This window comes from Limanda limanda, chromosome 5 (assembly GCF_963576545.1).
Source record: "Limanda limanda chromosome 5, fLimLim1.1, whole genome shotgun sequence".
Classification (NCBI taxonomy): domain Eukaryota; kingdom Metazoa; phylum Chordata; class Actinopteri; order Pleuronectiformes; family Pleuronectidae; genus Limanda; species Limanda limanda.
The window spans coordinates 3,779,653-3,803,641 of NC_083640.1; the positions used below are offsets into that span (position 1 = coordinate 3,779,653).

At 43.5% G+C, this 23,989-nt stretch overlaps 1 protein-coding gene across 1 annotated transcript in view; it reads right to left on the reverse strand.

Moving 5' to 3' along the window:
* fras1 (Fraser extracellular matrix complex subunit 1) overlaps window positions 1-23,762 on the reverse strand; it is a 173,298-nt gene extending 149,536 nt beyond the window's left edge. Inside the window, 9 exon segments of the mRNA XM_061071022.1 lie at window positions 961-1,152; window positions 1,924-2,025; window positions 4,402-4,485; window positions 5,730-5,863; window positions 7,329-7,488; window positions 10,499-10,591; window positions 13,696-13,803; window positions 19,486-19,774; window positions 23,662-23,762. Coding sequence (XP_060927005.1) covers window positions 961-1,152; window positions 1,924-2,025; window positions 4,402-4,485; window positions 5,730-5,863; window positions 7,329-7,488; window positions 10,499-10,591; window positions 13,696-13,803; window positions 19,486-19,774; window positions 23,662-23,762 — 1,263 coding nt within the window.
* Between the last annotated feature and the right edge of the window lie 227 nt (window positions 23,763-23,989).

Below are 23,989 nucleotides of genomic sequence, written 5' to 3' on the forward strand. Positions count from 1 at the left end.
GCATTTCCTCCTTAACACCAATGAAGACAGTGACATCTTCCATTAACATCCTAGTGGCGCTGTCTGAAGGCTGGGAAATGGGATTTCTGGGTTCTGACACGGTGCATTTCGAATTTTTTGAGAACCAGAGGAGAAAAGGCAAAGCAGGAAAAAGATCCGTTCATACGTCTGAAGCAGTTTGAAGACAGAGAGAATGTCAGCGAAGCATCTAGCTGACGTTGAGCTAAAGATTAAAGCTAGAGACTTGTAGAAATCAAAGTGAAATACATTTGAATAAAATAATGACTTTGTTGATATTAAGAATTTCTTTTTCAGGTGTTTTCCTTTTTACCGATAAAGAAACAAAACGGGAGATTTTTCCAGTCCCACTCTGGAAACATGAAAATTTCGGGAACATTCGTAACTGGACTAAATTCGAATTAAACATTAACTTCTGACTGTCGATGTCTCTCTGTACGTTTCTGTGTGAACTTGCACTGAACTGCTGGTTAGATGGATGGAACTGGTCAGACTGGGCAGATCAGTGGGTTCAGACTGGAAACAGTGAAACGTTGGCATCAAAATAATACACTAATAGACCTTTGTGTTTTTTTACGGAAGCAAAGGAGGAAGTTGAAGTTGATTAAAGAGCGATAGAGTTGGTATAAGGAGGAAGTAGTTGTGGATTGATGAGCTGTTCTTTTCCCATGTGATCACTTCCACTGATACAGAACCTTTCTACCAGATGACCTTGTGTCTTTCTGGCCTGGGCCTCTCCATCAGGACGCCCGCTGAGAACTCACTGAAATAAACCAGATGAGACCTGCTGCTCTGAAGACCACCTGCTGCTCTGAAGACCACCTGCTGCTCTGAAGACCACCTGCTGTTCACTGGAGCTCTGAACTTCTAACAGAACAAATACGTCTGTTTCTCTTTAAACGCTCACGGACGCTCGCTGCTCCTCTCGTCTTTCGGTCTCACCTGAGGACATTCCACGCGGCCGCACTCGGCGCCCCGGCAGATCACCTGACCCCGGTTGCAGCTGCAGAAGTCGCAGCCCTTCTCGTTCCACGTGTCGTCGTGGTAACGCACCACGCCCTCGTACAGGCAGCTCTCCTTGGCGGCGGCGCATTCGTCGCAGCACTGACCGGCTCGCTTCACTTTGGTTTGACCCTGAGGAGAGAAGTGGACGTGAGTTTCTCAAGGAAAACAGCCTGAGACCTGAGACAAGACAGAAGCAAATCAGTGAAACGTGTGAATTTGTGTTTCCAGCAGAGAGATATAAGAAGGGGGGGGTAGATGTGAGCGTTGCATCATTAAATGAAAACACACGAAGCAGTTTGGAGCATCAGACACTTCTGACGACTTTATCTCAAAGAGCTGAGAGGCGTGAATTCGCTGACGCTGCAGATGTGAACTCCTCCTCCTCCGCAGCTCAGGACTCGACAGCTTCACGTCGGTAAACACGAATCCACGGAAAGCTGCGGCCGCCGTGCGTCATCAAGTCGTTACCGGCGTTTATCCACAGAACCGAGCTGATGCTTATTAACTCGCTGTTCTCATTTCAGAGCTGTGGTTTGAGGTTTCCGAAAACTGGGTTCCTCTTGTTTTATTATCTGCTGTCATCAGGGGAGGAAATGGGCCGTTACAACATCCTCGGCTGAGATTTTTTGCTTTGAGTTTTAGTCAAAGTTTAAAGAAAAAAGATATGAAAACTTGGAATGAAAGAGCAAAAAAAAATATTTTATAGGCTTCACCGAAACAGCAGGCAGCCGGTAAAGCGTTTCCACAAAACCTAGTGTTTCCTCTTTGTGGGATTTAGAAGGTCTGAACTCCTCTGGGTGCTTCGTGTGTGTGTGTGTGTGTGTGTGTGTGTGTGTGTGTGTGTGTGTGTGTGTGTGTGTGTGTGTGTGTGTGTGTGTGAGGGAGGGGGGGGGGACGCACCTTGTCACAGCTGATCGGCCGACAGGTTTGTGTGTGGCATCGAGACTGACCCCGGTCGCACACACAAGTTGTGCAGGCGTTCTTCTGCCACTGCTCGCCGTCCTGTCAGGATTCACACAGACACACATTTAGTCACACATCTTCTAACTACACACACACACACACACACACACACACGCACACACACAGACCCGACACACGCCTCTGAGCAAGAAAACTCAAAGCTCATTTGAATCCATTGAGTGTCTCCTCTTTTATGTGGGGATTCAGAGCAGGCAGCGTGAACAGCATACAAATACACATGGGCGCGCAGACACACACGGACACAGACACAAACACACACACACACACACACACAAACACACACACACACACACAAACGAACACACACACAAACACTTTGTCCGGGGGCAAATAGCAGCTATCAGATGTCAACTTAATGCTCCTGAAGTTCCAGACAAACATCAGAGCGTGAAGAACTGACCTCTGGACACACACACACACAAACACACAAACAAACACAAACAAACACACACACACACGCACACACACAAACAAACACACCAAGAGACACACAAACAGACACACAGATGAAACATTTATTTAAGCCTCTTCTTTATAATGCTATATTTATATTGCTACTGATAAAAAATATATTGTGATATATGTGAAATATTGTTTCATCGCCCAAACATATTTATTCCAGAAGTTGATTTCTTCAAAACTAATTGAGCTCAGTTTAAACCTGAAGTCTTAACCTACAAATCAAATCAACAGTTACCTGAGTGACCCGAGTGCTGACGGGATTCAATCATATGAAAGCAGCAGTTAATTTAATATTAAATAATTTAATAAATGCAATAATTGTCCATAAAATCAGACAGTTGACATAAGAAATTACAGCCCAGTCAAGTGTTTGACTAAAGTGTTTTTTTATAAACAAATGATCTGCACAAATGAACGACATTTGCTTTGCATTTCAAATTTCTGACCAATTTTGGTCATTACTTCCATTTACACCAAATACACACATACTGTAACACACAACTGTTTGTGTGTGTGCGTGTGTGGGATGTGTGCGCAGGAAGGTTGTGTACATGGAAGCAAGACATCATGATTCATTCTCTGTAATAAATCACAAAGTGAGACGTCCCCGGAACTTCCTGACATCCTGACGGAGAACACACACATCTGATGTCATGACGAGGCAAACATGAATGAGCGAGCGAGTGTGTGTGTGTGTGTGTGTGTGTGTGTGTGTGTGTGTGTGAGTGTGTGAGTGTGTGAGTGTGTGAGTGTGTGAGTGTGTGAGTGTGTGAGTGTGTGAGTGTGTGAGTGTGTGAGTGTGCACTGCAACACAGCAAGAGAACGCAAAGGCAGGGCAGACGAGGTGATGCCAACTGAGATTAGAGAGGAGGAGATGAGGGGAGGAGAAGAGAAGAGAGGAGGAGAGGAGAAGAGGAGGAGAGGAGGAGAGGAGGAGAGGAGGAGAGGAGGAGAGGAGGAGAGGAGAAGAGGAGGAGAGCAGGAGAGGAGGAGAGGAGGAGAGGAGGAGAGGAGAAGAGGAGGAGAGGAGAGGAGAAGAGGAGGAGAGGAGGAGAGGAGAGGAGAAGAGGAGGAGAGGAGGAGAGGAGGAGAGGAGAAGAGGAGGAGAGGAGGAGAGGAGAAGAGGAGGAGAGGAGAGGAGAAGAGGAGGAGAGGAGGAGAGGAGAAGAGGAGGAGAGGAGGAGAGGAGAAGAGGAAAAGAGGAAAAGAGAAGAGGAGGAGAAGAGAAGAGAGGAGGAGAGAGGAGGAGAGAGGAGGAGAGAGGAGGAGAGAGGAGGAGAGGAGGAACATTTTTTAATCAAAAACACAATGTTTTGTTTAACGTGTGTCAAGTGACAATTTGTTAACTTTAAGAGCTGCTGTCGTCAGCATCGTTTACACAAAATGAAAATAATCACACACACACAAACTCGGTAACACACCGGAGACTGGTGCATCAAGATGGCGACTCCACGTCCTCCAAATCTGAATATAATCCATATACGAACTCGGCCATTTTGTGCCAAAGAGGTCACATGGATCAACAGTCTGCACAGTGGCACTCAGGGGAGGAGCCACAGTATCGAGGGTCACGCCGATAAACACACTCAACCAATCACAAGTCAGTCTCACCTGTCAATCGTGACGTTTCAACACGTTTTAATATTATAAAATTTAAAGCAAACTTTATTTAACGTTGATGTTTTAGTTTGGTCCGTGTCCGGTCAGCTGACAAGGAGGAGGAGGGGCTTAACATATACTGCAGCCAGCCACCGGGGGGCGATCAAGACATTTTGGCTTCACTTCTCACTGCACTTTTGGGAGGCGTCATGACATCCATCTTTTCCTACAGTCTATGTAACACACAGACACACTCTCACACACACACACACACACACACACACACACACACACACACACACACACACACACACACACACACACGTTACCGACCTGGTGCTGCTTCCCAGCAGACAGACAGGGGTTGGACACACACTGAGGACAACACCGTCCCGGCTGAATCACCAGGTTCTCGTGCTGAGGGAGGAGCAGAAGAAGGAATTGACCCACAACAATAAATACAAATAACAAATCCACTCATCTGTTCTGAGGTGAAACGTTATTCGATGAAACACACAACTGGAGATATGAGTTGTGTTGTTAGATATTCTGACATTTTTTGGGCCAAAACAATCTCACCAGGACTCAGATCAGATCGATATGAGTCTCATCTCCGAGTCTCCAGCTCCGAGGTCGAGCTCAGAGTGTGTAGACACAGGAATCGCTGCAGTTCAAATATCTCACGTTTATTTAACCGGTTCAGGGAAGTGAAACAAATACAATATTTAATGTTTGAAAACCTGGAGAAATCTGTTATTAGAGAAACTAGGTTTGTTATTGTTCTGATTCCAGTGTCCAGCAAACACCTCCGAGGAAAACACTGATATCTTCACCTCCACATTCACCCTCTAGTGTCTCAAAGGATCTTTACATGATAATCTATCTAATCTATAACAGTAGGAAGTTTATATGTTGTTTTTAATGTTAAGCACCATTTTTGTTCTATTATATTTGTTCACAGGATGAGTTTGTACAAACGTGATGCTTCAGAAAAGGATGAAGAAGGTGTGTATAATAATAATAATAATTAATGCCCCAATCATAAAATGTACGAGTTAGGAGATCCAGAGATCCAGAGAGGAAAGTGTCAGGACTGTTCAGTGAGTGAAGGTCTGCAGCTGTCAATTCCATCTCACATGTGGTTTTGCACTGAAACAAGGAAGAAATGGTTCAATATGAAAATGGCTTTTTTTTTAAACGCCTTGCCACAGCCAGGCGGTCGATGGCTGCAGCAGGAGGAGGTCAAGGTCAAATCCCCGTCACTGATATGGATTAAGAGATTCGTGTGATAACAGGAGGACGTTGATCCGATCGGTTTTCTGTCCAATGCTTCTTCTCCTGAGAAGCTAATGAAGAGTCTGGCTCAGTCTCCGCCTGCTGCTGTGAGACTGAGCCACACTGACCCTCCACGGATTTATTATGATATACATCATTTCATTTAATATAACACATAACGCTCCGGTGCACGAGAGATGGGTCTGCACTTTGCTCTGAGTAATTTAGCACGAAAGCCACAAACCGAGAGAAGCAGTGGAACAGAAAACAGGCTCGTTCTCATCCTGGTTAAATACACAGACTTCTGCTCACAAGCTTAGAGCAGGATTGTGTTATGTTGTGTGTGTGTGTGTGCGTGTGTGTGTGCGTTATTTCTGGACACTTACAGGTTTGCACGCCACTTGCTGACACTCTGCCACCGAACACTGGACGACCCCATTGCTGCAGACACATCTGGAACAGAGGCTGGGCTCCCACTGCTCCCCATCCCTGTAGTCAGCCTGCTGCCAGTAGCAGGAGTCTGGAACACACACAGACACACACACACACACACACACACACACACAGAACATGTAAACAGGGAGAGCGGGTGTCAGGTAATGAGCCGACAGAGTTTTCCCACACACATTGATTTACAGTCACTAATTAGCTGCTAATCACTGAGATGCATCACAGAACCTGAAGGCATCATCACCGTGGAGATGAACCTATCAGTCGCTGCAGCTGCTCCTGTGTACACAACTCAGGGTCTGGCACGACAACTTCCTGTCTGACAACACAACAAAAGTGTTGTCCGAGCACACGAGGATCCCCCCCCGCCCCGAGGAGATTCTGCTGAATCGCTTGCACTTTGGAAAACTCCCCACAACACTTAACGTTCGGTGAGATGAGAAGTCACAACGAGCTGTGATTTATATCCTGCAGCTATAAGAGAAAACCTTGAGATTATGTGTAACTTCAGGAGTAATTATCAGTGCAACCCTGAAAACATCCCTCACGCAAATGTATTAAAAGCGTTTTAAAGGCACCTGGCGAAGAACTGCACTGGAGAAAATTAGCATTTTAATTGCAGTTCAGTGTGGATGTTTACACCTGGAGGGCAGCGGAGTCCAACCTCTGGACCCAATTTAATAAGCACGGGTTCATGGAGCAGCTCGGGAAGAAATGATAAATTACATGTTTCCACAACACAAAGGAAGTGGTTCACTGCTGTGGTGAAGCAGAGGTTCACTGTCCAGGACCTTCTACGTGTACATGAAGCTGATAGGATGCTGTTATTTTGCTGGTTTATCTGTTTGACTATCATTTATGGTTTATGAATGTGGACAGATGTGTGTGAGGGGATGTGTGTGTGTGTGTGTATGGATCGTTTTTCAGATCCTGCACAACTAATTTCATTGTACTTCTTTGTGCAATGACAATAAAGCTTTCTCCTTCAGATTCTGTACGGCTCCTCTTCTTCTTTCAGTTTTATCGCACACAGTGAATCCATTTTACACTGATCCAGTATCTCTTATTCTCATATGAGCCATATACACATTTTCCAGAAGGAAGAGCAACTGATTCGTTACTGAGATATTCTGGCTTCGTTTCTGGACAGTTGCAGGAAGTAGAGATGTGCTGTATTTGTGTAATATTTAGCAAATATACAAGTTCCCCTAACTTGTTGTCACAATAACAAAAACATTTAGAATCATTACATTTCGAGCAGCTGCATTTCCACAGTTTGTTAATTCTGAATCCGACAAGGTTAGCTGTAAAATGCCTGGATGAGGAAGGAAGACTCTGCGATTAAAGGGTTGAACGTTTGAAAAGCACTGAATTCACACATTAAATCCAGATTTACGTCCAATCTAGAACACATTTGTATTAATATTCCTGGAGGTCAGCAAAGGAGAAGGTGATTTAATTTGGTTAATTGAATTAAATAATGTTTTTCTGCAACAGCTGCATCTGAAATCACTGTGATCGGGTTGATTCCTCACCTCCACCGCGGCCACACCTGGGACAGCACTCGCCATCCGGAGTGAACGGGCTCTCGTCCTCTGGGCAGCTGAGGGGGGGGCAGGGGCGAGCGCTGCACGATACACTTCCTCTGGAGCAAAGACACAGCAAACAGGCCCAGGGACTCCACTGGCTGTCATGCTGATGAGAGAGAGAGAGACAGAGAGAGAGAGAGAGAGAGAGAGAGAGAGAGAGAGTTAGACACAGAGACACAACCACGGGAGGAGAGGGAGTGCCGGATGAGGAAAGTGGTTTCTCTCTCTGTGGACACGACAACTTTGTGAGACTGATCCTGAGTGACAGACGACAGAAGAGAGGGAGGAGGTAAAAGACGGGATGTGTCAGAGAGAGAGACCGAGGAGAAGAGGAGAAGAGGAGAAGAAGAACGTCACACGTGGAGACGACTAATTCCACCTCGATGGAGTCTCGCCCGGTTTGAGGGTTTCGAGGTTCGAGCTCGTTGTCGACCCTCGGGGGAATTCTCTCATTCCGTTTTTATTCAGTGTTGAGAAAATGCTTCCAGGCTTCGTGTATTGTTGTAAAAACCCGAGGAGCTCTCGCTGTGATCGACAGAGCTGGATTGATGGGATCTATTCACGCACACGGGCGTCTCTGGGGTGTTAATTAAAGTTAGATATCTCCTGTACATCCACTTGTGGATCTGCTCTGTGAGATCGGTGATGTTCTTTCAGTCTGAGTGAGACATCAGCATGTTCTCGCCTTCAGTCAAAACCAGAGAGAGGATTGTCTGAGGCTCTGAATCCTCCGTTAAAACCTCAGTGAAATACATCATTATTTTGGGGTTTTACTTCAACATCTTGATGCCGTTTCTAAAAGATTGATGTGGTTAATATTTCAGTTTTTCAAATACAATCTGTGGGTTTACTTCTTTCAACTGTGCACAAAATAAAAAAAAGTTTGAGAAGTGAGAACAAATCCTACAGTTATCCCAGATTACAGTGGGATTAGGTTATTTAAAATGATGTAAATACTGTGATAACTGTTGTTCTTGAGATATCATGTTCAGGAGAAAGGGACGAAAAGAAAAATGTGTTTTGTGACCTTGGGAGTTTTCAAAAAGAGAAAACAAACATGATTCTTCCACACAGCGCTGGGAGAGGAGCAGCAGTGTCACGTCAACTCCTTCAGACGCAGTAACGACTCCTCTTCAGACCTCCATCCCCTCCTTGTTCAGATCCGTGTGAAGAGCCACTTCAGCCTGAAGAGCAACCACACTGCAATCTCCAAACCCGAGATAAAGAAAACAATCCTCCCTTCTCTCCAGGATGTGTTTTGTCCAATTGGCAGAAAAGAGCGTCCAGTGGGAGGAGCCTCGATCCACGAGGAACAAGACGGGGATTGTGTTTGTGTGAGAGGGAGGGAGGAGGAGGCTCAGGTCCTCAGAGGAGCAGGGACCAGATTCAATCAGGGTTTAAAACGTGAACAATGGATTGAAACAAGTGAACAATCCTGGATTTATCTCCAAATATTATTCAATCATCAAGAATCAAGTAGCATATTCAAATAATTAATAAATAAAGAGATAAATATAGCTCGTAGACGGAGGACATAACAGCTCCTGAAAAGTGAAGCCAAGTGGACAAGTCATAAACCCCGCCTCCTCCATGTAAGTGAATGGGACTTGGACCAAACTGGAATGTGAAAATAGATAATAATATAGATAGATAATAATAGATTGATTGGTGGAGCCAGGTTTTCAATATAAACTCCGGTTCCATGTGGTGTCATTGACGCATCATTGCAGCGTTGGTATCCAGGATATTTTGGCTTCCTCTCTGGACAGTGGGAGTCGATCAGTGTTTAAAACATGAACAATGGATTGTAACAAGTGATCAATCCTGGGATTTATCTCCAAATATTATTCAGTTATCAAGAATCAAGTAGCATATTCACATAATTAATAAATAAAGAGATGAATATAGCTCGTAGACGGAAGACATAACATTCCCGAAAAGTGAAGCCAAGTCTTTTTGCTGGACAGGTCATAAACCCCGCCTCCTCCATGTAAGCGAATGGGACTTGGACCAAACTGAAATGTCACATATATTTGATTTTTATTGGTTTTTGATTATTTAAAATGGGAGAAAACGACACTAATGACAACTGCGACCGGCTGTGATTGGTTGAGCCAGGTTTTCAATAATGCAACATTGCAGCGTTGGTATCCAGGATATTTTGGCTTCCTCTCTGGACAGTTGGAGTCTATTTCACAAAACTCTAACTGCACACGAATCAAATCCATTTGCCACCTCGCTGCCACAGATTGGAATCGAAAGGGAGGCGAAGCTTCGATGATACTTTCAGGTACGTGTGACCACTCAGTGAGGAAATGTAATAATCAGCAGGATGCGTTGCCATTACAGTCGTCATTCTGGTTCTGGTTCATCATGTCCTCTTCATCCTAAAGGCCTCAAGGTTCAGAGCTCGGTGCACGGATGTCAGCTCGCACAGCAAAGTAGAACAAAATAATTTCTTGGAGGCGTCGTCCTGATGAAACAGGCACAGAAACTGATGCCAATAAAATATCTGAAATATTGTTGCGGGCTGTCATTAAAAAAACATAATCCAGAGCCATAACCTACGGAAGCGTATTGCAAAAAAAATAAAAAAGCTCTGGGTAAAAAAAAAAATCGATAGATAAAATCCTGTTTTTTGTTGGGACTCTTGTTTTGAAAGGGGTTCTAACGGAAAGGGGTTCTATCGATAGAGAAAAGTGTGAAGGAAAATAAACGAGTGTGATGTCCCGATTCAATAACCATCTCTGGTGTCCTCTTTCGGCTGAGGCCTCCTTACAGGATAAGAGAACAAAACGCTCGGCTACATTAGTCTGTTGCAGGGTCAGGCTGATGCAGCAGCAACCATCCTCCATGCGTGTGAGAGCTTCAGGCAGGATTAAGGGAACGCCTTTTCCGGAGAAAACTTAACTCAGAAAAACAGGATTTTTTTTCTCGTAAAAACAGAAAATAAAAAAGTTCGAAAAACAGGATCACTTTTTTTTTAAGTGAATGCAATACGCTTCCGTAATAAACTGTGTTTTTAAATAGATCCAGATATAGTGCATGTATCTGTGTGCATGATAACATTAAATAATTTATTGTGAAGGTTGCAGGAGACGCAGAGATTCACTCACCTGATAGAGGATTCCGTCGTGCTGGCAGGAGCCCGGGGACGAGGACACGCACTCGGGACAGCACTTGTTGGCAGGGAATCTCAAAAGCTCGCCCTATGGAAAACACAAACGCACAAATACACACTGAGCAAGATCAAGATACACACACAAAGGCCCACAGGGCATAAAAATAAAGTGGATGTGTTTCCCTGCAACCAGCATGAATACAGAACCTGACGATTACAGTCTTATTTCTATGGAAATTGACCGACATGTGATACAAGCATCTGAATGGAAACGAGAATATGAAAACTATCAGTCCAGCGTGTGGAATACAGAGCGGGGGGGGGCAGGCGGAGGCATTACAATACATATTACAACACAGACGCCACTTATTTGCCCTAATTGAGGTGGAATATGTGTCAGGAAGCAGATGGGAGAGCGGAGAGGGCGAGAGGCAGAGCAGAGGAACCGCTCGGATGTTTATTTGTGAATAAAAATGATTCTGAATAGAAGAAAATGAAGAAGAGGAACGAGAGGCGGACGAGAAACAACCTCCAATCAGCTGCTGGGAATGTCTTGTGTGAACTGATAAGAGAAACAACGAATCAGCAGCAGGAGACAAAGGACACGTCGGCAGGATGATGAGGATGAATAAGAAAAGTGGGAAACAACCTGGAGTGAACGCTGTGGCAGCCACGGCTCATATGATAAACAGGAAGAGTTTATACACTGTGGTGTTGGACCAACTTAAAGATATTAACTTAAATGGTCACACAACAAATTAAATATTTATTAACACAACTGGCCTAAGATTGTTTTCCAATCATCAGTAATTTACTCAACTACAACGAGAACCTCAGCTGCTTAACGACCAGATAAGATGATCTTGGAAAAGTATTTTTTTTTTGTGTTGAAATTGTATGTTAGATATTATTTCAATGTTGTCAAATTGAGAATATGATCCATCTCAGAAATGACAAATCACTATATCAATAAGTAATGATGACAAAGTGTTCTCGTGTGTTTCTGAACATTTGATCTCTTTACTTCAGTTCCTCCGCTGCCTCAGACGTAATCACAAAAATGTGTCTCTACAAGAATTTGATCCAATTTTCCGATTTGACTGCAACAAATAAAGAGAGATGATTCCGGCTGTGGTTTGTTTATCACTGGATTTGCTGCTCAGCTACACAGGGACGGCTCCAGGTTTTTTTAATAACGCTGTTGCCTCTGCAGCTCAATTAAAATAGTTGGTGTCTGGTGCTTTTCTGAAAGTGCAAACAGTAAATCTGAGGATTCACGAGCCTGGATTCTCCTGCCTGTGCATAAAGTAAAGTGAATCAGAATCCAACAGTGTTGTGGACAGAGACACCTGAGGTATAAACATCCTTTCATTTGTGGAGCAGAGTTTCATATGTTCTATAACCCATCACTTCGGTTATATAATATAGACAGACATTGTTTTTTAATAGTTTTTTGCTGTTCATTTCTCAGGTTAATCTCCTGTGTTTTGAGAAACATTCTGCTCATATTCTTTATACCAGAGACTTTGGGCTTTTTTAACTTTGCAGAACTTTTACATTCACAAAAAATGGGAACACAACATTTCATACCTGAGGAGCCATTTCTGGTTTGGAACAACTAATGTCTTAAATAATCAATTGCAGATTATCACTGCAAAATGTAAACTATGATATTGAAAAGGCAAATATATATAAATCAACACGTAGAAGACGTTTGCTTCTTTAGACTCAGGAACCTGAACAGTAAGAGAATAAAGCAATTAGTGGAATTTAAGGATTGTCTGGAGTCATAAGTGATTTTTGACTGTCAAACAGAATCAGCAGTTTAAAGACGTCAATTCTCGCTCTCTGCAGTTTTCAGTTGTTTTTTATATTTCACAGACAAACCCATTAATCCCGGAGATAATGGACATATTTAAAGAATCGTCATTAAAGCCTTGCTCTTTATTTCTTGACACTAGACGATTAGCCCAGAGTGCAGCTTGTCACAGACACTTCTGTGAAACCTTCAGGTGGATTAAAGACAAGCTGACGAGTGGAGGTAGATGAGGGAGAACAGGGTAGAGGAAGCTTGTAGATAACAGCAGCGGATTTCAAAAGAGAGCCTTTCGAATCCGGGCCGGACAAATGATAAAGACCCTGATAGAGTTTTATCTCCGTGTGTAGACGACAGGGACTCGCACTTTAAGAGCTTTTATAAAAGGAGGGAGCACACAAGGACTAATTTTTGATTAACAATGGATTGCGAGACACCAGAGTGGAATTCATTAGACGTTGATTGCTGCCTTGGCTCAGGGTTGGGATTGGATTAGATGGCGTCACCGCAGGCTCCACTTTTAAATCCCATTTAAGAAGAAGTACGAGGAGGACCGGGCGGATAGACGGAGTGAAAAGAAGTTCTGAAAACGTGTCCCTGTGAATTCAAATGGGCCGAAAGAGGGAGTCTGGAACTAACACTCTCCTTTCTTAAATTAAAAGGTGCAATCGGCAAAACCTGATGGCACAGTAGGCAGCTCATTGATTGTTTTCTTTTTTTGGGTAAGGCCAAATCACAAAGACGAGTGATTGAATGAGCCCTTGAAGAGAAGAGAGAGAGAGATTCAAATATCACAAAAACAAGGATCGGAACATTCAGATCCTGAAAGCGTCTGAATCCTTCACCAGACAAAACATGAGCGGAGCTGAACTCTAAGCTTTCAGTCTGTCGGAGGTTTGGCTCTGAGAGAAGTTCTAAAAAGCTTTGGAGGAATATACGTAAGTTTTTATTATGAAATGGCAATTTAAAGCAAATACAAGCTCCATCTATACGAACAGTAGCGTGGTCAACAAACATCAGAACAATTGTTCACTCCAATGCGAGAAATTCAAACTTATCCCTGTCCCCATAAATGTTCTACTCCCAAAGTGAATAGATAAAATCATACTGTTTGATAAGATTTTTCCCCAAGCTTTAGGTAAGAAGATCAAAACCACTCAAGTCTGTATGCTAGTACTTTCTACAGATTAAATGATGAGTATATCACATGTTAAGATATTACGTTATTGATTTTCGCCCTGCTGCTAAGCTACGCTAGGTTCAGGTTTCTGACTAATTTATAGGGAAGCAAATGCAGGTGATTGTGACCTTATTCCAAATCGTCTGTTTCTTGCCACCAACACAAGGGTTTTCCAACTGAACCCGCTCTGACTCACCTTCTGGAAGTCACACTGGGGGTTGGGGCAGTGGGGGGGTTTGCAGATGGACACGTCCCCGAAGCAGGTGCACTCCAGACAGGATTGTGGACTCCAGGATGTGTTGTTCTGTAAAAAAAAAAATCACAACAGACACGAGACGTTAGACAAACTGATGATTCACTCTCACACACGGTTTCCTAACTTCATCATCTTCATACTCGTAACAGCAGATTAAATTTTCACCTCGTGTTCTTTTCGGAGGAATAAAGTGTTGAATAAGCAAAGATGAAGTTTTCTTATAATCCTGGAGATTCATCTCATGCTGTGGTTACTAGTTGGGTTAAATATTCCAAATTTTGATCTACAAAATGATTTCCTTCTGATGTTTCACTTTCCAAAGTGACTTGTTGATGCACGCTTGGATGGAGGTAAAGACCGAGGCTTCAAACTGGAGACGAAACCTCAGCTGCTAGTGGGGGTGTGGCTGGTGAGGTTGTCGGTTTGAATCCAAGACAGTCTGAATAATGAGACTTTGGTAATCTCGAGGGGTTTTCTTGAATAATGTGACTATTGAAGTGAAAGAAACAGCCATAAAATAAGGACTAAATCTAATGAACTGTATTGAATGTATGTAAATTCTTTATGTCAGGGACCAAGAATGTACAAACTTTGTTTTCACGATAAGTTCTTATGACTAAATCACTGTTATATGTTAATAAACAACATTATTTGAGTGTCAAAACATATTCCTCATCTAAATGTCCCAGATTCCAGTGGGACCTCTTCAAATTCCTAATTTGATCCAAAGAACAATTTGTTTCATAAGAACAGATGATCCTCATATTTAAGAATCTGGGACTTGTACATATTCAGGATTCATAACTTACAGGATCAATTAAATTATTTAATCAGCTATTTATTTCAGCAGTAAACTCAGCTGATGTTTCATTTGCCAGATTGTTTATTACTCTCAAGTGTTGAATAAGAAAAATGTAGTTTTCTCATAATCCTGGAGATTCATCTCATGCTGTGGTAACTAGTTGGGTTAAATATTCAAAATGTTGATCTACAAAATGATTTCCTTCTGATGTTTCACTTTCCAAAGTGACTTTATGATGCACGCTTGGATGGAGGTTAAAGACCAAGGCTTCCAACTGGAGCAGTAAACACAGATTAATACGTGATAACGACAAACAGACAGATGACTTGACTTCACAGTGTTTGAATCATATCCAGAGGAATCGTTTCCATCGCAGCGTTTTGTATTTCACGCTCTCTTCACTGCACGAGCTGAGAAAACGGGAGCTCGACTCTGAGAAAAAATCATTTCACACTTTGAACTCTCACCCGCCTCTAAACGTACGCTTGTAAAACACAGCAGGTTTATTTGCTGCGGGTGAAACTGCTCCGGCGTTGATGAAGAGCCTCGAGCGCCGCGGCCAACGAGACGATGAGCTGAGGCTGAAGACAGAGGCAGGAAGGCGTGAGATCACCTTTGCCACCCGGCTGCATACTGCACCACCGGATATTTGTCGATAGCTCATAACGCTGAGCTGACAGTGTCTTATGGCTAGCTTACAGCCAGAGTTAAATCAATACCCCGGTGCCTGCATATACTCAGATATATCATCTTACAGTCCATAGATCTGATTTAACCGGATGATTAATAACCCTCTCGTGACGGAGATATACAGCTGAGCTCGGGGAGTGGACACCTCATGGCCGGAGGCGAGTGTCACACACGTGGAGAGACTTTGCTTCTTTGGAGATGGAAAGTAAAAAACAGACGTCTTTATGGACGGGAAACTTCCGCCTCAGGGAACAACTCCTACTTCAGCACGAAGACGATATACAGCGGGAGGAATCACAGAATATCTGGATTTGCAGCCAGGAGCCGAATACAGTGGATTGATTTCAGAGAAGCTCCTTCACCCTGTGTTCCAGCTTTACATTCTATAGACTACAACTTCTATAGGTTTGTATCATATCATCCAATACCAGCTCCAATAGATGGACACTTGGATTAATATTCTGAAGACAACTGCACCAGGATTGTCTCTCGTTCATCAGCAAGAAACAATATATAAACATTCACAATAACAAAGAAGCAATTCAATCGTTAAAAAAACAACTCTACAGAGAGTGACTGTAACATTTCAGACTCATATTCAACAGCGGTTTTCTTCCAACGCGGTTTCATCTGTTTCATTAATTAAAAAAACCACATGTCTCGCAGGAGGTTTGTTTGAGGTTTCAAGTCACACTCCTAATTATGTTTGTTGACTGTAGCGTGTCAAACGCAGCCTCAGATCCTCGCCTGAGAAAAGACTGTTAGAAAATCCCCCAAGCGGGAATCACACGTCACAAACTGGGAAGTGGAGCAGTTCTCTGTCAGTCAGGAGCCAGTGTAGCTGTCAACCAAAGCTCAATTAGTTCTTAGTAAGTGATGAGATCTGCAAATATGGTGACAAGAAACAAGATCAGATCAGACTGGTTCTAATGTGACAAGAATAGGAGGCATGGGAAGTCGAGGTTAAAGCAAGAAATGCATCTTTGTGTAAAAAATGTTGTTGCTGCTCAAAACTTTGAAGTGAAAATCTGAAGATTGAGAACCGTTCGTAATCTTCCTGTTTATGATTCCTCGTCCTAATCGAATCAGAGCAGATAACAGAGTCATGCAGTGAAAGGTGGGCGTAGCTACAGACACAGACAGAAAAGGGGAACGCCATCACCGCACGAGAATCTAATTAGCGAGCGCAGCCAACTGAGGGGAACGGCTTCCTGCAGAGAACCTGTGAGTTGATATGTTCCCCGTAATGTGGTTTAAAGCCATTTACGTGTCGGTCAAAGTGGGTTTAATCGTGTGTTTGTGGCTCAGCGTCTCTGCGCAGCGGTGGCCAGATGTGTAACGAGTTTCAACAAAGGGAAAACATGTCACAGGCAATTTGTGCACGCAACAATAACGCTGGAGCTGAGCTGGAAGGCGGATGTTTTATCGAGAGGACTTTGGGTTCAAGCTGTGAGATTAAACACTGACACACAATCTGAGGAACAGAGCACAAGAAGAAAGTCACAACTGTAACTGTTAGTTGACTTAACCATAGTATTGAATCGTCAAAAATGATTGTTTATTACCTTTTCCCTTGTATTACTGTATATATATATATATGCATATTTATTTAATTCTTATTTATTTATTTTTTCTTTCAATGTATTAACTCTTCATTGTACCCTCGGCACCATTGTAAATGAGGGTCTTATTCCTCAATGTTTTTTCCGAGGCTTAAATAAATAATCAATCAATCAATCAATCAACAACAGATACAACAAATACAAAATTGACCTCTTTAAATCTGAGTCTGTTCCCGAATCAAGTGAATAATCAAAATGATATAGTTATAAACTTTAAACGTCTCTCGTTACCAAAGATTTATGAAGATTTATAAAACGCTCATGTCTGTTTACACAACAGCTGAGTTATGTTTCCAGGAAGTCGTCCAGAGAACCGCTGAAACACCGAGCTTCCAAAACAACCAGGAACTAATTAAATGAGCAGAAAGTGTTTTCTCTGCCAGGATTGGTGCTAAGCTAAGCTAATTAAGAACCCTGCTTATCGTTTTTCTTTCAGTTATGAAAGTATTTTTTCCACCATTTGAACAGATGTTTTATTTGAGTTCTAAACAAATGTGTCTGGTCCTGAAAGTGAAATGACGACTGGATAATAACCGTGAGCAGGTATCATTTATAATCAGAGGGAACAGAAGGAACAGGGTCAACAAATCAGTGCAGATGTTCACTGATAATGTTTAAACAATGTAAGTGAAACACAAACAGGCTGATTACTCTGAAACTGCTGCAGAATACAGACACAGCTCAAAGCCTTTAGTCAAATACAACCTGATGGGAACCAAGGTCAGCAGTGTCAGGAACACACACACACACACACACACACACACACACACACACACACACACACAACCAGGGCAAACCAACACAATTTAAAAAGGTGTCAGAGACAAGATGGAAACAGGATGGAGAGATGCAGATTCCCTCCTGCTTGGATTGAAAGTGTTTCACCTCGAGGGAAGTGAAATCCCAGAGGAGCCTCAGCTGTCGAACTCGATGGATTTAAACAAGGACTCACAACCACAGCTCAGATTGAGTCACATCTAAAAGTGAAGATACAGAAAGTAAAGTACACACTCTGGGTTTCTTTCTGAGTCTCTATTATGAACAAAAGGAATTTATAATCCAGGAAAAGGTGCGATTCACAGCAGAACTCGATCAGAGTGGCGTTTACAGCGTCCCAGGATCAGAACCATCGCTCAGGTAATAAAAAAATACCTCTTCCAACTATACCTTACATAAAATAAAAAAATAAAATAAATACTAACAATTCTTGAAACTAACAATATAGTAGCACTTAAATGTCACTTACTTATAGCACTTTGTAGTTTTGCTTTATTTTTGAAGAAATTGTACTTTCTAGATTCTTGTTTTTCTTGGTTTGTACCCTCGGGGTTGAATGTACTTATTGTAATTCGCTTTAGATAAAAGCGTCAACTAAATGAAATGTAATGTAAATGTAAAGTAATGAGATCTGACGGCAAAGAGCAGTTCCCAGGACAGAGGGAGTTCGTCCCGCTCTCTGTTTGCAGACATCTGCCCCCGTGGCCTTTCCTGAACTTCCATTACAACACCCAGAGAATCCATAAATGTGACCGACAGTCCCTCTGTTATCTGATGTCTCGCCAACTAAATCGTCTTGTGAGGGAGACGAGGTTCAAAGCAAAATGAATAAATGGAAAATTTTGGAGCAGAACAGTGGAACTCGAGGCTAATCAGTGATTCTCTCCATCAGGACAGTGGCTGATATTAGATTTAATCGAAGATCTTTTCAAGCAGAGGCCACACGAGTTGAAAAAGAGAAAAGCAGAAGAAACTGTAACAGCTCTTCAATTACAGGAGAAAGAACAAACACTGGACGCTGAATGGACTGAGTCTACAAAGAGCTTCTCTGGACTTAACGAGCACTCAGGAGCACTTTACACTACGAGTTACATCCACACAGCTCGACTCTGAGCTGCACTCATCACACTCTGCTCAGGATCTGAGGTTCAGGCTCTGGCTCAAGGACACTGGAGCAGCCGGGACTCGAACCACCGACCTTCTGGTGGACAACCCTCTCTACCCCCCGAGCCACAGCCGCCCAAACCACAAAGGTATAGCATCTATAATTCAAAAACCCGCAGCACTCGAAACCTTTCTACGAACATCGAGAGTATTATTCAACCTATTTGAAATCAATAATCAATCAATGAAATCAATCAATAAAAACAATTATAACAAAGAGATTCATTATGAGTCTCTAAGGCCTTTTGTTTTACGTTTAAATTTAAGATACACGTCTCTAACAAAAACAATTATATGAAAAATACGTGAATTTTAAATTTTGTATGACTGTGTGTTACACTGAATCCCTGCCTGTGTGTGTGTGTGTGTGGTTGTGTTCATATTAATTACTTGTGTATATTTGGATATTTGTAAAACAAGAACGTAACGTGATGAAAGACGTTGATTGCTTCGGTTTAAATTAGGTATAGAGGTCGAGGGGGGGGGGGCCATCAGGAAGGAGTTTCCTGTTATGGCCGTGTGAGTTTCTTAACAGAGGCGTGTAAAATTAGCGCAGCAGCTAACTCTATAAGTGGCTGCAGGTCGGACGGGTTTGGCCGGCGAGTCCATTTCGGCGCAGGTCTGCCAGGAGGGTCGGGGGGGCTGAACCCAATTCCAGATCCTCTTCCTGTTTACCTCCTGAACGCACAGTGGGCCGAATGGGTTTGACCCGGAGGTCGCTGCACAGACGGAGTCCGTGGCGAGGGAACGTGGATTCCCCCGTGAGATCTGGACCAGCTGATGCTTGACCTCTGACCTCTCACGCTGCTCTGACGCCTCAGCGCCGGGGGAGCGATGCAGCGGCTGTTGTAATTCACCTCCCGTTCTCCTACCGAGATGGCCCCCCCCCCCGCTGAGACCCCACACCTGCAGGACTCGTTGATTAAAACGTCCGAGGAGTCGAGGGCTGATTTCATTCGCCCACCTGGAGGAAGACGTCCGGGCCAGATGTGATTTAGGACTGAAGCGCCTCAGCACGCGTCTCCAGTTTCATCGAGAAAAAATAGATCCATAACTTTAACAGAGAGTAGAGGCTGCTAGTGGGGGTGTGGCTGGTGAGGTTGTCGGTTTGAATCCAAGACAATCTGAATAATAAGATTAGACTTTGTTAATCTCGAGGGGTTTTCTTGAATAATGTGAATATTGAAGTGAAAGAAATATCAATAAAATATGGACTAAATCTAATCAACTGTATTGAATGTATGTAAATTCTTTATGTCAGGGACCAAGAATGTACAAACTTTGTTTTCACGAGAAGTTCTTATGAATAACTCACTGTTATATGTTAATAAACAACATTATTTGAGTGTCAAAACATATTCCTCATGAAAATGTCCCAGATTCCAGGGGGACTTCTTCAAATTCCTTATTTTATCTCAAGCACAATTTGTTTCAGAAGAACAGCTGATCCTCACATTTAAGAATCTGGGACTTCAGGATTCATCACTTACAGGATCAATTAAACAGAAAATGAATTATCAGCTATTTATTTCAGCTGTAAACTCAGCTGATTTTTCATTTGCCAGATTGTTTATTACTCTCAAGTTCATCTACTTGAATTTTAAGCTCAAGGTCTGTTGATTTCATTTTGCTGAAAAATATAAGACCAACATAAAAGCTCTAAAATCCCCTCAATGGATTCAAACATTTTATTGAATCTGATTTATCAATGAACAGTTTTGTCACCAAAGCTGTGAAAAGGGTTTGTGACATTTTTTAATTTTCACAGGAATTCAAATGTGACTGAAACATTTGACCCGTATCAACCCTTCAGTTAATTCACTATATAAATCAATTGATTTGATTTATGATTTAATTTCCTCTGAGAACCACTAACAGGGATATTGTTTGTGACCTTCTCTTTCATTATACTGTACTGTATGTGTGTGTGTGTGTGTGTGTGTGTGTGTGTGTGTGTGTGTGTGTGTGGCTGTGTGTGTGTGTGTGTGTGTGTGTGTGTGTGTGTGTGTGAGTTCAGTGATGAGAAGTGCAGCTTTAACCTCCACACCAGGACACTGTGGTCACACTGGAAGGCGTCTCTGAGTTAATAGAAATAAAATATATAGAAAAAACACAGGCGACATTTCAGAGTCAATTCTCTTTGGAACAATAAATAGATAAATACAGGACGGGAGAGGGGGGGGCTCTGTGGCCCCTACACTGGTAAAAGATTCAATTAAGCTCCAATCGAGGACCAAAGTCCAGAGTGGAGCATTAGCCGGGCTCAGTTCTGTGGAGGTGTCAGTTTCACTAGTTGGACTCTCTACGCTCGGGTCTGACAGGCAAGAACAAGGTAATTGGGCTGAAATTGGGCTCGGAGCCGATAGAAACTAAAGCTATTACCGAGGCAAATTCAATCTGGGACCGTGATGGCTCACCGGGGCCAAGAAGCTTTGCTGCTTCACGCGGCTGCAGAAAGCACTCGAGCTTCTTTCACCAGGGGAAACCGGGGGGGGGGGGGGCGGGGGTGTCAACACAGCTTTCTGTTTACAGCCGATCAACCTGCTCACGCCGAGCGGCTGCGTACGTGTGTTTCGTCTTCTAACAACAGCCGGGAACTGGGTCAGGTTTCAGAACGGGAGCCGGGAAACAAGCAGAGCCGGGCGCTTTGACCACAAATCAATGTGAGCCGACACAGTTTCTGCAGCGCTGCAAATTAACAGCAGTGTTCGGCATCACCTGACACATCGGAACAACCTTTAAAAACTGAATGTCCAACTTCTATTCACAGATTACAAGTCACTTTGGGAAATAATTCATGAAAACAACTTTTGAATAGTTTAAAATGTGACATAAACATAAATGGAGCCTGACAGAGCTGCTTGAAAGGCTCACATGAACATCGCGGTCACGTGAACACGTTAGCATTAGGGTTCATGAGCTCCTACATCCTCCCATCGTCCAAAAAGGAGTTAAAATATTAAGAATATGAAAGTTGAGCTTGTGACCAATCACGAGTCAGTCACGATGGTTTGTTCCATTTCTAAACCATCAGATAACTCATTAAAACCAAACTTATAAGAAACAGTGTGAAAAGAAACATGAATTTTGACATTTTAGCTTGGTTCATGTCCTATGAATTAACGCGGAGGGGTTGGAGATTAGGATCAATACTGCAGGCAGCCACCAGGGGGCTATTAAGATGTTTTGGCTTCACTTTTGGTTGTTTTCCATGTTTATAATGACTCAGTGACGCAAGTGTTAACTTATTCCTTCAGTTTTGTTAATTTATAACGTTTCACCTCAACAATCGAACAGGAACCTAGTTCAGGTAAGGGGGGGGGGGGGGCTCAGAGACCAGTAAACACTGTCAACCAGGACGCAGTGCTGCAGAGGGACAGGTTAGGTTTTCAATTACAGGGCAGCTCACCTCGTTCTGCTCTTTCAAACCGTTCCCACTCGACCTTTTCTCTGAGGGTCTCTGGACATTAGGACAATGTGACAGGAGGAGGAGGAGGAGGAGGAGGAGGAGGAGGAGGAGGAGGAGGAGGAGGAGGAGGAGGAGGAGGAGGAGGAGGAGGAGGAGGAGGAGGAGGAGGAGGAGGTTTAACATCCTGCGAAAATAATTAACACCTGGAAGTTGAAAATATCTAGAACTCTTGAGTTTTCTGTCCTAAACGGAAATCATTAGTTTGAGAAAATGAATGAAAGCTGTTCATTCTGTTGCCATGGTGACATCATCACGGTAGTACTATTATCAGCATCACCTGAACCTCAGGTACTCAACACTACTTCAAATGCACCAAACTAACATCCTCATCATTCAAACATCATCTCGCCCCGAGGTGAAGAGCTGCTGCTGCTTCCTCCGCTTGTTTCTTCTTCTACTGTTTAATGATGTCTCGACTTCCTGTGATTGGTCTGAAAGTCTGAACTATACGAAAAAGTGCAAACAAGCTGGACCCTGGACCAGGAGAGGTCGATGTGAAAGGTCCCTTAGTTGTAATAAAAGCATAAATTACATTACTGAAACTGAAAGAGAAGAAAGTTGTAACCACGGGAACAAAGAACGCCTGAGGAAAACTCTTTGATGTATTCTTGATAACAAAAGAAGGAGCAGAGGAGAAATGCAGCGCGACTTCCTGTTTCATATTTTTTAGATATATTATAACACTATTATAATCCTGAGCCACAGCAAAGCGCTGACCTGACGAAACACTAACAAGTGACTTCTCACCGCTCGTCCACTCTCTCTCATTATCGCTGCTCCTCTTCCTCCCCCTCCTCCTCTTCCTCCTCCTCCTCCTCCTCCTCCTCCTCCTCCTCCTCCTCCTCCTCCTCCTCCTCCTCCTCCTCCTCACTCCTCACTCTGAAGCTCCTGTACGACCGGTGGTGTGATCTCTTCCAGTTTCCGAGAGGGCAACTGTGACTTTTCCCCAAATGAATTCAAATGTATTCATTTGCCGCCGTTTAATTGCTTCGCCCAGGCAACTTCCTTCCATGCCGGCCGAGTGATTATATGCTAATTCCTCATGAGGGAAGCTGTGAAAACAAGAGAGGTTACAGAGCCGCCCGGCCGAAAGAGTGTCGAGCTCCCGGCCAAAAAGTCGGATTTAATCAATGCTCTGGCAAATATTCAGAGCAAATATTCAGAGCAGATCTCACAGAGAGAGAGGATGTGACTCTGGTGCCTCGACTTGCACGATCCTCCGGTGTGCTATCCATCATCTGACCAGCACAAGCTCATTTAGCAGCCGAGGAAAGCAGGACGCTGTGTGGGTTCAGCATTGTTGTGTTAAACGCCGCACACATTCGTCTGCAGGGACGGAGTTTAGAAAGTTGTGACTGAGCTCATTGATTCAGCTCTCCCACCGAGCCTCCAGTCCAATTAGAGCTCCTGCTGGTGAGAGATGACAAATGACTGGCTGATCGTTCGCCTCCCAGCGCCCATAAATCCAGCTGTCCGCCGCCATTGCTCCTGCAGCCAAACATCAGCATCGAGCACGTAATGGGTTCTGGATCATCAGGCAGGCGGCGGCCCAGAGACCCGGGGTCCGCCACGGAGCGGGAAACCAGCGCCGAGGCCACACGGCCACAGATGGGAAAATAAAAGCTTGTTTTGTGCGACCGAGCCGGCCGAGTGAATATATCTCAGGAGCGAGTCGACGATGTGTTTGAGGAGATGATAAATTCAGCAATT